This window comes from Staurois parvus, unplaced genomic scaffold (assembly GCF_062004578.1).
Source record: "Staurois parvus isolate SC_StPar_1 unplaced genomic scaffold, SC_StPar_1.0 ptg000570l, whole genome shotgun sequence".
Taxonomy (NCBI): Eukaryota; Metazoa; Chordata; class Amphibia; order Anura; family Ranidae; genus Staurois; species Staurois parvus.
Genome location: NW_028318366.1, coordinates 860131 through 876038, shown reverse-complemented (window position 1 = coordinate 876038; position 15908 = coordinate 860131). Strand labels below are relative to the sequence as shown.

Sequence of the window (15908 nt, the reverse complement as noted above, 5' to 3'; positions counted from 1 at the left end):
TTTATTATATATTCAGAGTGGAAACCTGAGAGATCCTAAAGTTGAGGTTAAAGAAGAGATAAAAGAGGGAGATGATGAGGATGGGGGGATGGAGGAGTCAGAACTTCTAAAGGATCATAAAGATCTGTACCAGAACATCATGGTGGAGTCATCCACCTACAGGAACCCACCAGAGAAATGTCCCCGTCCTCTGTATTCCCGGATTTCCACACAGGAAGGTCACACCATCCCTCACTATTACAAGGTTGGTGGGATGGAGCATCTAGAACATGAGCTTGTGGAGACAAAGTGTAGATTTTGTGTGTGATGTCACAATCATAAATCTTAAATTTTACAGATGATATTTTCTCTCATTTCCTTGATTTAGAGTGGAGATCCAATCGATATAGAATTTGAGGTGAAAGCAGAAGAAGAGGCGTATGTGAGAGATGATCAGCAGTCTATGGAGGAGGATGGAATAACGGGGACATTTATAGAGGAGGACACTCCTACAGAGATCAGCACAGGTGGGTCATGAACACTAAATCCATTCCTCCACCCATACTGCTCACTGATTGGTCCAGATGTCAGGGCAGGGCTGTGGAACGGACAGGTAGGCCTAGTGGCAGGGTAACGCACTGGCTGACGACAACCACCACCAACAGACCGAAGTCCCTCAGGGCGCGGAGTCTAAGTCCCAGGCTGCCCTTCACCAGGGCCCCTGATGGTGGGGATGGATTTGACGCAGCCAGGAACCAGGTTGCAGCCCCCGAGACACCCCGGCTGCAGTAATGGCCGCCGCCAATGGCGTGTAGCTGGTAAGAATGATAATAGCGTAGTCAGGCAGGCCGGGTCGACAGCAACGGGACAAAACGGTACAGAACAGTAGACAGAGAATCACAGGTCACGGGCCGGGTTCAGCAACGGAAGGTCAGATCGAAGGAAAACACAGAGAATGGTCTTAGTCACAAGCCGAGTCAGATACCAGAAGAGTCACGAGAGTATACACAGAGCTATAGCAAGACAAAAACAAAAGACACAAGTGCAAAGAGCATGTGCGGATCACAGGCTTATATGTGCTCAGCCACACCCCTCTGGGGGATCGACCTCAGAGACCTGAAGGCATAAAAGATTCCCACCATGCTCTGCAGAAATCCAAGATGGATGCCAGCACATGGAGTAATATAACCTCTGGGAAAAGGTAGGACCTTGACACCAGAGTAGGGTGGGGACTGGGTGATATCAGCCTGTAATCCCCTGGTCACTTTCCTGAGCTGTGTTCCCCGTCCTGTATTCCTGGATTTCTCTCGGATAATCTTCCTTCTCTGTGCTGCAGACACAATTTATTTATCTAGACTGGATTTATGGAGGTTCTGGGGTTCAGCTGGCAGAAAAATGTTTTTCAGCACAAGCGATACTACTAGGCACCTGGGGTGTGTGTCTTGGGTGTCCTTCCCCATGCCCAGATCTAGTTATATCTCTGACAGAATATTTCTCCCAGGGTTCCTTGCTCTGTGGTCTGCTGGCTGTGCCGGGTGGAGGGATATGTCTGTATAGTCTCAGACCCAAGTCACTGAGTGCAGTCTCAGGAGATGGGAGGCAGCGGTGTGGGATCTCTGCAACTTGTCTACAGTAAACATTTAAGCTTCCACTGATTACTGAATACCAATATTATGAGTCCTGACCATTACACTGTATAATTTATATTGTACATTACATACTCCTGACCCCTGCACTATATACTCTATGTTGTACATTACATCCTCCTGACCCCTGCACTATATACTCTATGTTGTACATTACATACTCCTGACCCCTGCACTATATACTCTATGTTGTACATTACATACTCCTGACCCCTGCACTATATACTCTATGTTGTACATTACATACTCCTGACTTCTGCTCTCTCCCCACTGCTATATGTACACATAATATGGATTCTCCTTTGTTACACCCATTTCCTACCAGCTGGACGTTTTATATCGGATGATGTGATTGGAGCACAGACTTTTACATGGTGATAATAATGTGATAACATCCTCCAACTTTGGACCCTTAAACAGAAAGTGATAATGAGGGAGGAGTCAATACCCTAATGATGGTGGTCTACAGGATCAGTCCAGTCTTCATCTTGGTTGTTCTCCCCCCATCCTCACTCTCTGACCTCTGGTGGGGCTCAGCCCCGCTGTTCTTCATGACTAAATCATGGACTAAATAAGGAAGTGCAGTACTTCTTGTGTTGGGAAGATGGCGATGAGTGATAGAGGGGGTGGGGACCCTCATCCTATAATCCCCTCATCACTGTCCCTCCTATAAAAGACAGTTCTGGTTGTTTCCTCACTCTCTGACTAAGGTCCATGAATAAAGAAATGACCTGGTAGGAGATCAGAGGAGCCATTTCCTAGTTCCCTTGAGGGTGGATATTGTAAGCTCCTCAGAGACCAAGCTGCCTGATGTGGGAGGAGTCCTAGTTTGGGGGAACTAATCAGCTCCTGTCTAGTAATCCTCTTTGTCTTTGTACTTTAGTCCATGGCCAGGAGATGAGGAAAACCTCCGAGGATTGTCTCACTTTGTCTCCAGACTGGAAAGTAGAAGATGAGGACATCACACAGTCTAGTCCAGGAGAAAACCCGGCTCCCTCCAATGTCCATCTGGCACCACCCAGTGTAGATGGACCATCGGATTCCTCGTATCCTGAGGAACCTCAGACTGTGCGGGACCGGGCCGGCCTTCCAACAGGGAAGAGCTTCTCCTGTACTGAGTGCGGGAAATGTTTCCGTTGTAAATCCTATCTTAATAGGCATCAAAGATCTCACACAGGAGAGAAGCCGTATTCCTGTCCTGAGTGTGGGAAATGTTTTTCAGTGAAGTCCAATCTTTACACACATCAGAGATCTCACACGGGGGAGAAGCCGTATTCCTGTATTGAGTGTGGGAAATGTTTTTCAAAAAAGTTTAATCTTAAAAAACATCAGAGGCTTCACACAGCTGAGAAACCATATTCCTGTCCTGAGTGCGGGAAAACATTTTCACAGAAGGTTCACCTTAGCACACATCAAAGACTGCACACAGGGGAGAAGCCATTTTCCTGTTCTGATTGTGGGAAAAGTTTTTTTCAAAAATCAGAGCTTGTTTCACATCAGAGATCTCATACGGGGGAGAAGCCATATTCTTGTCATGAGTGTGGGAAGCGTTTTTCATGGAAGTCCAGTCTTTGCATACATCAGAGATCTCACACGGGTAAGAAGCCATATTGCTGTCCTGAGTGCGGGAAATGTTTTTCAGTGAAGTACAACCTTTACAAACATCAGAGATCTCACACGGGAGAGAAGCCGTATTCCTGTCTTGAGTGCGGGAAATGTTTTTCACATATGTCTAATCTTTACATACATCAGAGATCTCACACAGGGGAAAAACCATATCCTTGTCCTGCGTGCGGAAAATGTTTTTCACAGAAGTCCAATCTTTCCATCCATCAGAGATCTCACACGGGGTAAAAGCAACTTTCCTGTCCTGAGTGAGGGAAATGTTCCTCACTGAAGTCCTGTCTTCCTGTACATCAGGGGTCCCACACAACCCTGGAGGTGTATTAGTGCCTTGAGTGCGGGAAATGTCTTCTAGATGAATGTTGCTGGACATCCCAGCTCTCATGTGGGGAAGAAGCACACCCTGATATACACCTCAGATATACTCCATGGCTGATCTTCATCATGGAAGAAACAGTTCATAAGGAGATCAGAGGTCCCCAAAGACATGGATGAAGTGTGGGACCAGGCTGGCCATTGATATCAGGAGAAGAATATAAATGGAGTGTGAAATGCTCTGTAATGATGGAAAACATTCCCCCGGCTCAGCAAATCTCCTAATGACATCGGTGTTTTAGCCCCATTCACAGAGAAGGAATGGACAGGAGATAAAATCTCTCATACAGACAGAATGGTCATGTGACTTTATAAAGAGGAACACCAGAAAATCACATCAATCAAATCTTCCAATGTGTTCTGTGCAATCTGCGTACACATGGGGGGAGGGGCAGACCCAGGGGCATCCAGTGAGAACACAGAGGGGGGCTGGCTTACCATGGTAGGCAGGAAGTGTCTTAGGCCCGAGCACCAGCATGTCCACCAGCTGCCATAAACAAGGGAGCTGGCCCAGCACAGAACTCCTGGGAAGACTTACCTGAGGCCACTTTCCTGCTCCATTTTCCATCCAGCCAGTGATGGTCCTGCCGCCATTTGTTTTATTATTGGTGTATACTCTGATCAGCAGGAATCATTTCTCCTGAAGAAGTGAGCGCTGCACCAGGAAACGCGTAGAGATGGATGGCGCTGCTGGATCCTCCTTATGGTGCTCAGAATTCTGTCCCACGGTGATTGTTGTCCAGGAATTGTCCATTGATGGACTTTGTGAGAGATTTCATGGCCTTGTACACCTGCTGGGAGGGTTTTATGATTTCTACGCTGATTGGGAAGAAAACATTGGAAGATCTTTATTGATCTGTTTTTCTGGAGTTCCTCTTTATAAAGTCCCATGAGTCCCATTGTGTCTGTATGAGAGATTTCATCTAGGGTAAGGACTGACCTACACCCCATCCATGCACACTTACCTCTCCGGATCTGCTAAGGAATGGACATGCACTTTCACCAGGTGAATGGTTCTACACATTCTTTATGAATAGACCCCCAAATGTCAGGAGACGTTTCTATAAAGACGGGAAGTATGGAGCAGAGAAATGAATAGACCTCCCAGCAATGTTATTGTAATGTACACCAATAATAATGACTCCGCCCCCACATTCCAGACAAGGGATCTTCCTGACCAATCGGATTTCTTCCTTTACTATTTCCTGATTTTTTTTTTTTGCAATCCTGTTGAAAGTGAAATTATAATAAAAATGTATTGAATGAAAAACAAAATCCTGTGTGTGTGCAATGATGACAAAGCTGTGTATCCAGAAACGGCTGGTCGGTGACACTTCCATATACAGCCCAATGAAGTGACAAGGAAGCCCTAGAACCCTTTGGAGGAACCCTGGCTGAGAAAGGCTGGACTAGGCAGTCACATATCTCTGCCCCCCTTGCAGGGTTCCCAACCCTCCGTGACTTTTATTACTGACAAAACATGAAATAGAATAGAATGGATAGATAATGTGGACATTGTAGTCAATGGAAGGTGATGAAGGGACAGGCAGAATCAAGCTCCTTGATAGTAGAGGCAGACCCGATCAGTCCTCATGGGGGTCACATACATGTATAATAGACCCTTGTGGTGTCATGGAGGACAATCCTCAGGTATCCTCATATGTAGATGATAGTCACTGAGATATCAGATAAAGCCACACGCTGCTATCTCACACTTGGCACAAAGACAGCCAGTAGATGGATGTAAAGAGATGACGGAACGGGGCACTTGTAGAGTCAAAGGAGGCAGCGGTCACCATTCACTTTCAGCACAGGAGAGTCCCTCAATCCTCAGTGAGGTCATATACATACATGGCAGACCCATATAGATCCCATAGGGGGTAATCCACGTAGTCATCCACGGATAATTGTGGTAATAGCAGTGTTGGCAGTATATGGATGGCAGGTTATAATGACAGGATAGATAGTGCAGTAAGCAGTGGGTGAGCAGAAATATGAGACTGATAGAGCCCTGTGTGCCAGCGATAGGAACAAGGACATCAGACAGGTGGAGCTCAGCCAAGCAATTTCCATGAATGGGGACTCCCGCAGTGTATTAGTGCCGTAGTCCAAAAAACAGAGTCCGCTCACCCATCCAAGTGCCGTTTGCTAATGCATTGTCCTCCCGCTGCATAGTGGAAGTGTAGAGGTATGCCGTGTAATCATCTGTGGATGAGGAGATCTGCAAAGAGGTCTAGTGTGTCCAGAGCAATGCGGCCAGGTGATGAGGCTGTGTGGAGAGGCCTGGATGCCGGGGATGCGGGCGTCATGATGCTGTGATGTCAACGTGTTTCATCCACTGAGTCATGTGAGCATCTTCAGCCCACAGCACACCGGACACACTAGACCTCTTTGCAGACCTAATTATCCACAGATGATTACACGGCGTGCCTCTACACTTCCACTATGCAGCGGGAAGACAATGTATTAGTAAACAGCACTTGGATGGGAAGCAGAAGGAGCCAAGAGAAGATAGAGAGCAGTAGGAACCTAGAGAGGAAGGGGAGGTGAAGAAGCCTAGAAAGGATGGAGAGGTGAAGAAGCCTAGAGAGGGAAGGGAGCTTAGAGAGGATGGGGAGGGGATGGAGCCTAGAGAGGATGGGGAAGGGATGGAGCCAAGAGAGGATGGGGAGGGGAAGGAGCCTAGAGAGGATGGGGAGGAGAAGGAGCCTAGAGAGGATGGGGAGGAGAAGGAGCCTATAGAGAATGGGGGGGAGAAGGAGCCTAGAGAGGATGGGAGGAGAAGGAGCCTAGAGAGGATGGGAGGGGGGTAGAAACCTAAGGAGAATTGGAGAGAAGGGTGGAAAAGGAAGGGAAGGAAAGTATAGAGGATGGGGAAGAAGCATAGAAAGGATGGGGAGGGGAAGAAGCCTAGAAAGGATGGGAAGGGGAAGGAGCCTAACGAGGATGAGGAGTGAAAGAAGCCTAGCCTCCCCAGCGGTATTCCTGAGTGTAGCTCGGGGTAAAATTTCAGTATCAAGAGAGGTAACCCTGAGCTACACTGCGGCTTACCATGTGGTGTTGCAGGGAGTCGCTGCAGCGCTTACCTTGTCCTTCGCTCCCGCGATGTGTCCCCTTCAGCATCCCCGGCCATCTCCTCCTGCCGATGCCGGCTTCTGTGTTCCTGTCACTGTGACGTCAGGACGTACGGGTGCCGGAACCGGCGGCAAATTAAAAAAAATGTCATTTTTTTGCAAACAAATATTACATAGTAAAACATTCCTGTATCAAACCATTTCACATACATTGTGTCCCGAGTGCTTTGTCCGGCGCCCTGCCTGCATTTTTACTGTTCTTTCTGCCTGGAAACAGAAACGTCCATGGCGTCCAAAAAGCGTCCCTTTATGTCAAAAGCGGCTTTAGACCGGCTAGAGAACAGCGATAGTAAATCAGAACCACTTGCAGAATTGAGTGATAATGATTCATGGGGGAAATTCCTCATCAGACACTGAAAACGATTCTGCGACTTTGCTCAGCGATGTGCGAACTTGGCGCTATATTTCCAATATCAGTGTTTTTGGTTTGATTATATTATTGAATTACATTTATTATTATTATTATATTATTATTTTTTAGGAGTATTTATTAAATTATAATTTATGATTTCGTGTTTCAAGTTTTATCCTCCCCGGGATGTTTACTAGACTCTTGTTCAGACAGATTTCAGTGAGTTATTCCTAAAAATTACCCTCTACAATAAAAAAACTACATATTTCCATGCAAAATAATGGTACCGCTTTCAGCACCAAAAATCTGAAATAATCAGACCACCAGGGAGGTTAGAGAGGATGGGGAGGAGAAGGAGTCTAGATAAGATGAGGAGAGGAAGGAACCTAGAAAGGATTGGGAGGGAATGGAGCCTAGAGAGGATGGGGAGGGGAAGGAGCCTAGAGAGGATGGGGAGGGGAAGGAGCCTAGAGAGGATGGGGAGGGGAAAGAGCCTAGAGAGGATGGGGAGGGAATGGAGCCTAGAGAGAATGGGGAGGGGAAGGAGCCTATAGAAGATGGGGAGGGGAAGGAGTCTAGAAAGGATTGGGAGGGAATGGAACCTAGGGGGAATGGGAGCCTAGAGAGGATGGGGAGGGGAAGGAACCTAGAGAGGATGAGGAGGAGAAGAAGCCTAGAGAGGATGGGGAGGGGAAGGAGCCTAGAGAGGATGGGGAGGGGAAGGAACCTAGAGAGGATGGGGAGGGGAAGGAACCTAGAGAGGATGGGAAAGAGGACGGAGCCTAGAGAGGATCAGTAGGGGAAGGAGCCTAGAAAGGAAGAAGCCTAGAGAGGATGGGAAGGAGCCTAAAGAGGATAGTGAGAAGGAGCATAGAGAGGATGGGAAGGAGGAGCCTATAGAGGATGGGAAGGAGAAGCCTATAGAGGATGGAGTGGGGAAGAAGCCTAGACAGCATGGAGAGGGGAATGAGCCTAATGAGGATGAGGAGTGGAAGAAACCTAGAGAGGATGGGGAGGGGAAGGAGCCAAGAGAGGATGGGGAGGGGAAGGAGACAAGAGAGGATGGGGAGGGGAAGAAGCCTAGAGAGGATGGGGAGGAGAAGGAGCCTAGAGAGGATGGGGAGGGGAAGAAGCCTAGAGAGGATGGGGAGGGGAAAAAGCCTAGAGAGGATGGGGAGGGGAAGGAGCCTAGAGAAGATGGGGAGGGGAAGGAGCCTAGAGAGGATGGGGAGGGGAAGAAGCCTAGAGAGGATGGAGAGTGAAGGGAACTTAGAGAAATTGTAGGCAATTGAGCTTAGAGAGTTTGGGGAGGGAAAGGATGGGGTGGGGAAGGACCATGGAGAGGATGGGAGCAGAATACATTTGAGTAGGTTTCTGGCACTACAGACTCCATGCAGTCACCTCTGCCATTCAGCACTTGCCATTGTCCTCACTGTGTTCATTTTCTACAAACACCAACCCATAGGTGCCTCCCTCCCAGGAATACAGAACACATTTCCTCAGATGATCCCAGTATTGGACCCATTTAGTATGCTGGACATGAAAGTATTCTGCATCCAACCTTCTGGAAAAGACAAACATATTCCCCCCCCCATCCCTTCACTGGGTTGTTTTACAGAAGAACTAAAGGCATTGATTTTCTGGAGAGTGGAGAGGGATGAGACCTCCTGTTGGCTTTTATTGCTGCCTCGGCCTCCTTTAGGGAGATTCAGCCTCTCTATTTGTCCTGTTTACAATTATTACCAAAAGTAATATAAAATCCTGAGATTTGGGGTGTCACCAGAACAGGATCAGGAAAAGAGGACTCCCTATGACACCATTGTATGTAGGGGGCGCTCTGCAACTAGATTTTACACCATTGTATATAGGGGCAGCTTTCCAAATATATTATTACACACTGTACAGTATTCTCTCTCCGCCCTCTACATTGTAACCCCCCCGGGACACCCCCCATGTGTACATCTGGAGGGCATCTTTCCAGAATCATTACAATGATAAACAAACACCCCCGATTAATATGACACATGTACTGGTGGTCCAATCAGCCAATCAGAACCCTGCAGACCCCAGCAGTGCACACCCCCAGATTTATATGACACGTCTACTGGTGGTCCAATCAGAACCCTCCAGGCCCCAGCAGTGCACACCCCCAGATTAATACGACACATGTACTGGTGGTCCAATCAGAACCCTCCAGGCCCCAGCAGTGCACACCCCAGATTATTACAACACGTGTACTGGTGGTCCAATCAGAACCCTCCAGGCCCCAGCAGTGCACACCCCCAGATTAATATAACACATGTACTGATGGTCCAATCAGAACCCTCCAGGCCCCAGCAGTGCACACCCCCGGATTAATACAACACGTGTACTGGTGGTCCAATCAGAACCCTCCAGGCCCCAGCAGTGCCCCAGCCCTGAATTCTCTCCAATGGAACTCTCTGGTGAAATCTCCTCTCATCAATTACTAGCCGGATTCTCTCTATTACCTCCTGTATGTACAAAACTCACCCAAATCTCTCCCCTCCTCACCATCCAATAGAAATTGGAGGAATTGTTTCTTCTTCCTGAAATCCAGACCTAGAGAGGAATAGAAAAGAACCAACAAACCCCACAAAGTCTTTTTATAGAGATTTATTCCATCAAATCCAAACTATTCTACACATATTTCTTCCATGGAATATGAAGAGATTTTTCTATCAATAATCCCATCAAATCTGCGTGTTTATTGGACTTTATTCCCAGCAATAATCAATCAGGAATCCATGCCAGCAATCATCAGATCAATAGGAATGTTTCCAATATCCAGTGATCACGGTTTGATCCTCCAACATAACCAGTGCACAGAATGATAAATCTATCCCATGAAATGGATCTTATTGATTGGTTGATGTCATTGATTGATCTATTGATTCCCTTCTATGATAGAATAGATTGATTTCTCCATGTATTGATCATCCTCTCCATATATCTCTTCACCTTGTCTAACATCATACAAATCCTGAATGCTATAAATCTCAGTCCTGTCCATGAATTGTATGTGACTCGGGTCTTTATAATACCATATACTGGACTGTTACTTCATTCCCTATTTTTATATCGTCTTCTTACACCTGTCCTGATGAAGTGACACTTTGAAGCCATGAAACGCGTTGATGGTGTATTTTACATTCACTTGTCCAGTAAACTCCGACCTTCTGAAGAAAACATTTCAGAGTTTCCTCCTTTACTATGGGCTCCTCTGCTGACCTCACCCTCATTTTTTCTTGGGGTGAAAGTTCTCCATCGGGATCCAAATCCTGCTTAGTATATGATGATCCGGAATTCCCCGAAAATTACCAAAACTTTATTTTCCAGGGCCTCTGCTAATAGATGTTTGGGGGTTTATCTCATCTTCAGGCCTAAAATCTGCATTTCCCATGTGTGCAAAATCATGCAGAAACAGCTCTGGCAGTGAGAGGGTTAATGTGGGCTTGGAGGGATCACCTTTATAGAAACATATAAATTGTTAGCACTTCCTCCTAGAAGAACTGGCGTTGTTGGTTTGAATCCCAACCACTGCCATACCTGCCTGAAGTTTGCATGTTCTCCCTGTGCCTGCGTGATCTGTCCCCAGACTGGACCAGCTGAGTGATGGTCAGACGTTCTATAAATAGAGCCCTTGGTGGTCAGACGTCCAGAAACTATATCCCCTCTGACACGTTTCGTGTAATGCACATCATCATAGGGTGCTGGGCTTACAGTCAGGGACGTCTATTAGCTCCTATTTATATTTGATCCCCGGTGATCCTGACAGTCCCTCTGATTTCCTATTAAAACTGACCACACTAGGCATGAGAGCTCAGCGTGGTCAGTTCTCTAACTGCTGGGAGCTCAGTCTGCTCTCCTCCAATCATCAGACTTGTCCTGACATCCCCCTCCCTGCACAGCCATTCACTAGGAAGATCAGTGAACTGAAGACAAGTGATCACATGAACAATAGTAAGCAAGATGTCACTTCCTGATATCATTGTTTACAACTAGTGAAATCTGTGAATGATCACCGAGGTCACATGGTACAGGGCTATTCCCAACAGACTTGTACCATGTGACAAGCTGTGACCAATCACAGCTCTCACAGTATTTCTCAATGGCTGCAAGAATGCAGCCAGAGAGAAGGTGAAATTATTGCTGTTACAGCCTTTATGGGTGTAAAAAAACCCATAAATAATAATATAAAAAAAAAATAAAAATGTAAAAATTTTTTTTGAAAAATTATAATTTTTGGTTATAAACTAATTTGTTTTTTTTTTACTAAAAAGATATCTGAATACATTTTGGCCGATTTATGAAGAAAGATTATTTATTTGCAAAATTTTATAAGAAAAACATTTTATTTTCCAAATTTTTGGACATTTTAATTTATATAGCAAAAAATAAAAATTCCAGCGTTGAATAAATACCACCAAAATAAAGTTTTATCTGTCTCAGAGTGCGGGAGTGTGACCTCAGGGTACGGGAGTGTGACCTCAGGGTACGGGAGTGTGATCTCAGAGTGTGACCTCAGGGTGCGGGAGTGTGACCTCAGAGTGTGACCTCAGGGTGCGGGAGTATGACCTCAGAGTGCGGGAGTATGACCTCAGGGTGCGGGAGTATGACCTCAGAGTGCGGGAGTATGACCTCAGAGTGTGACCTCAGGGTGTGGGAGTATGACATCAGAGTGCGGGAGTGTGACCTCAGGGTGCGGGAGTGTGACCTCAGGGTGCGGGAGTGTGACCTCAGGGTGCGGGAGCGTGACCTCAGGGTGCGGGAGCGTGACCTCAGGGTGCGGGAGCGTGACCTCAGAGTGCGGGAGTGTGACCTCAGCGATTAGTATGGGGGCGTGTCTGATGAAGGAAACCAAGGGCTGTATTTATAGAACATTCATTGGACCAATGAGACAATCATTCCTCCAGCTGTGACAACATCCTGCTGTATGTTAAGTAACACAGTGATTTCCTATGATCTCCAGCTCCATCTAGTGGCCACAATGAGGTGATTTTTCTGAAATATCTCCATCAGTAAAATTAGCCCAATATGATATTATGGCCACTAGATGGAGCCAATGATCATAAGAAATAAAATACACCCAAAACTCCTCCCTGCTGGAGAATGCCGGTCACATCCATCCAACATTGTTCTCCATAGACCTCCAAGTGTTTGTGAAATCTCCCACCACAAAATGTACTCAGCCAATCACAGGGCAGGACTCCATTTTTATTCTTCTGCTGATATCAATAGCCAACCTGGTCCCACACTTCATCCATGTCTTTGGGGGCCTCTCATCTCCTTATGGACTGTTCCTTCCATGATGAAGATCAGCCATGGAGTATATCTGAGGTGTATATCAGGGTGTGCTTCTTCCCCACATGAGAGCTGGGATGTCCAGCAACATTCATCTAGAAGACATTTCCCGCAATCAAGGCACTAATACACCTCCATGGTTGTGTGGGACCCCTGATGTACAGGAAGACAGGACTTCAGTGAGGAACATTTCCCTCACTCAGGACAGGAAAGTGGCTTCTCCCCCATGTGAGATCTCTGATGTTTGTAAAGATTGGACTTTTCTGAAAAACTTTTCCCACACTCTGGACGGGAATACAGCTTTTCCCTTTTGTGAGATCTTTGATGCTTGACAAGATCTGCCTGATTTACAAAACATTTCCAGCACTCAGAACAGAAAAGTGACGTTTTCCCTGTGTGCAATCTCTGATGTGTGTAAAGATAGGACTTCTGTGAAAAACATTTCCCGCACTCAGGACAGGAATACGGCTTCTCCCCCGTGTGCAGTCTCTGATGTGTGTGAAGACTGGACTTTTGTGAAAAACAATTCCCGCACTCAAGACAGGAATACGGCTTCTCCCCTGTGTGAGATCTCTGATGGCTGTAAAGACTTGACTTCTCTGAAAAAAATTTCCTGCACTCAGGACAAGAATACGGCTTCTCCCCTGTGTGAGATCTCTGATGTTTGTGAAGATGAGACATCTGTGAAAAACATTTCCCACACTCAGGACAAGAATACGGCTTCTCCCCCGTATGAGATCTCTGATGTTTGTGCACACTGGACTTCTGTGAAAAACATTTCCCGCAATCAGGACAAGAATATGGTTTTTCCCCCGTGTGAGATCTCTGATGCTTGTGCAGACTGGACTTCTCTGAAAAACATTTCCCGCACTCAGAACAGGAATACGGCTTCTCTCCTGTGTGAAATTTCTGGTGTCTGTAAAGATAGGACTTCAATGAAAAACATTTCCCGCACTCAGAACAAGAATACGGCTTCTCCCCCATGTGAGATGTCTGATGCCTCGAAAGATGGGACTTCAGTGAAAAACATTTCCCGCACTCAGGACAGGAAAATGGCTTCTCCCCCGTGTGAGACATCTGATGTTTGTGCAGACTGGACTTCTGTGAAAAACATTTCCCACACTCAGGACAAGAATACGGCTTCTCCCCTGTGTGAGATCTCTGATGTTTGTGCAGACTGGACTTTTGTGAAAAACATTTCCCACACTCAGGACAAGAATACGGCTTCTCCCCTGTGTGACATGTCTGATGCCTGGAAAGATGAGACTTCACTGAAAAACATTTCCCGCACTCAGGACAGGAAAATGGCTTCTCCCCCTTGAGAGATTTCTGATGTTTGTGCAGACTGGACTTCTCTGGAAAACATTTTCCGCACTCAGAATAGGAAAATGGCTTCTCCCCTGTGTGAGATCTCTGATGTCTGTAAAGACTGGACTTCACTGAAAAACATTTCCCACACTCAGGACAGGAATATGGCTTCTCTCCTGTGTGAGATCTTATATGCATATTAAGACGGTATTCATGATGGAAACATTTCCCGCACTCCAGACAGGAGAACTTTTTCCCTGTTGTAACGCTGACCTGGACCCGCGCAGTCTGAGGTTCCTCAGGATACGAGGAATCCGATGGTCCATCTACACTGGGTGGTGCCGGATGGACATTGGAGGGAGCCGGGTTTTCTCCTGGACTATACTGTGTGATGTCCTCATCTTCTACTTTCCAGTCTGGAGACAAAGTGAGACAATCCTCGGAGGTTTTCCTCATCTCCCGGCCATGGACTAAAATACAAAGACAAAGAGGATTACTAGACAGGAGCTGATTGGTTCAAATCCCCCCAAATGTCAGGACGGTACAAATACCCCCAAATGTCAGGACAGATCCCTCCAAATGTCAGGACGGTACAAATACCCCAAATGTCAGGACGGGACAGATATCCCCCAAATGTCAGGACAGTACAAATACCCCCAAATGTCAGGACAGTACAGATATCCCCCAAATGTCAGGACAGTACAAATACCCCCAAATGTCAGGACAGTACAGATATCCCCCAAATGTCAGGACAGTACAGATATCCCCCAAATGTCAGAACAGGACAGATCCCTCCAAATGTCAGGATGGTACAAATACCCCTGTAAGGAAAAATGTCTTATTAACTGGCATCCATTGTGTTTAATGCCTCCATTGTAGATGTGGGAACAAGTTAGTTTGGTGTTTATATGTCACTTGTGACAACTGTTTGTTTCATGAATTCAGTTCCCATTCTGTAGATGGAACTGCCTTATATGGTGGTCTTCAGTCATTTGTGGTCGTTATATTTCTTGATAAGATTGCAATATATCATTGGTCATTACAATATATCGTTGGTCATTACAATATATCGTTGGTCATTACAATATATCGTTGGTCATTACAATATTTCGTTGGTCATTACAATGTATCGTTGGTCATTACAATGTATCGTTGGTCATTAAAATATTTTATTGGTCATTACAATATATCGTTGGTCATTATAATGTATCGTTGGTCATTACAATATTTTGTTGGTCATTACAATATATCATCGTTCATTACAATACATCGTCGGTCATTACAATACATCGTCGGTCATTACAATATATTATTGGTCATTACAATATTTCATTGGTCATTACAATATTTCGTTGGTCATTACAATATTTCGTTGGTCATTACAATATTTCGTTGGTCATTACAATGTATCGTTGGTCATTACAATGTATCGTTGGTCATTACAATGTATCGTTGGTCATTAAAATATTTTATTGGTCATTACAATATATCGTTGGTCATTATAATGTATCGTTGGTCATTACAATATTTTGTTGGTCATTACAATATATCGTTGGTCATTACAATATTTCATTGGTCATTACAATATTTTGTTGGTCATTACAATATATCGTTGGTCATTACAATATATCATCGTTCATTACAATACATCGTCGGTCATTACAATACATCGTCGGTCATTACAATACATCGTCGGTCATTACAATATATTATTGGTCATTACAATATTTCATTGGTCATTACAATATTTCATTGGTCATTACAATATTTCGTTGGTCATTACAATATTTCGTTGGTCATTACAATATTTCATTGGTCATTACAATATATCATTGGTCATTACAATATATTATTGGTCATTACAATACTTCGTTGGTCATTCTGCATTTGTAAAACCTGCTCGCACGCATTAAACATTCAGACATTTAGTTTGCACACTTTGGTGTCCGGAGTTTTATTCCTCCTGAGATCAGAGGGCAGAAATTACCGAAGACATTTAAAGGGCTACAGACATAGGTTGAATCCTTACAATCTGGTGTCAGAAGTCGGGATTAAAGGCGAGGCTGGTCAGGTAAGCTGAGCTATTTTGTCTTAGTTTTGCCGGATCAAATCCCCTTTAAAGACCCCGGGACAGCAGCCAAAGTTTCCATGTGAGATTGTTGGATCTCA

The 15908-nt window shown here is 45.4% G+C and overlaps 2 protein-coding genes across 2 annotated transcripts in view; one reads left to right on the top strand and one right to left on the bottom strand.

Annotated features, from left to right (window-relative positions):
* The window catches only part of LOC149450582 (uncharacterized), a 122624-nt gene extending 117726 nt beyond the window's left edge, over positions 1-4898 (top strand). The window contains exon 5 of the mRNA XM_089691706.1: positions 2783-4898. Coding sequence (XP_089547832.1) covers positions 2783-3479 — 697 coding nt within the window. The 3' untranslated portion in view covers positions 3480-4898. The remainder of the gene's footprint in view (positions 1-2782) is intronic.
* A 7281-nt stretch (positions 4899-12179) lies between these two features.
* LOC149450581 (uncharacterized) overlaps positions 12180-15908 on the bottom strand; it is a 90958-nt gene continuing 87229 nt past the window's right edge. The window contains exon 7 of the mRNA XM_089691705.1: positions 12180-14132. Within this exon, the coding sequence (XP_089547831.1) occupies positions 12627-14132 (1506 nt within the window). The 3' untranslated portion in view covers positions 12180-12626. The remainder of the gene's footprint in view (positions 14133-15908) is intronic.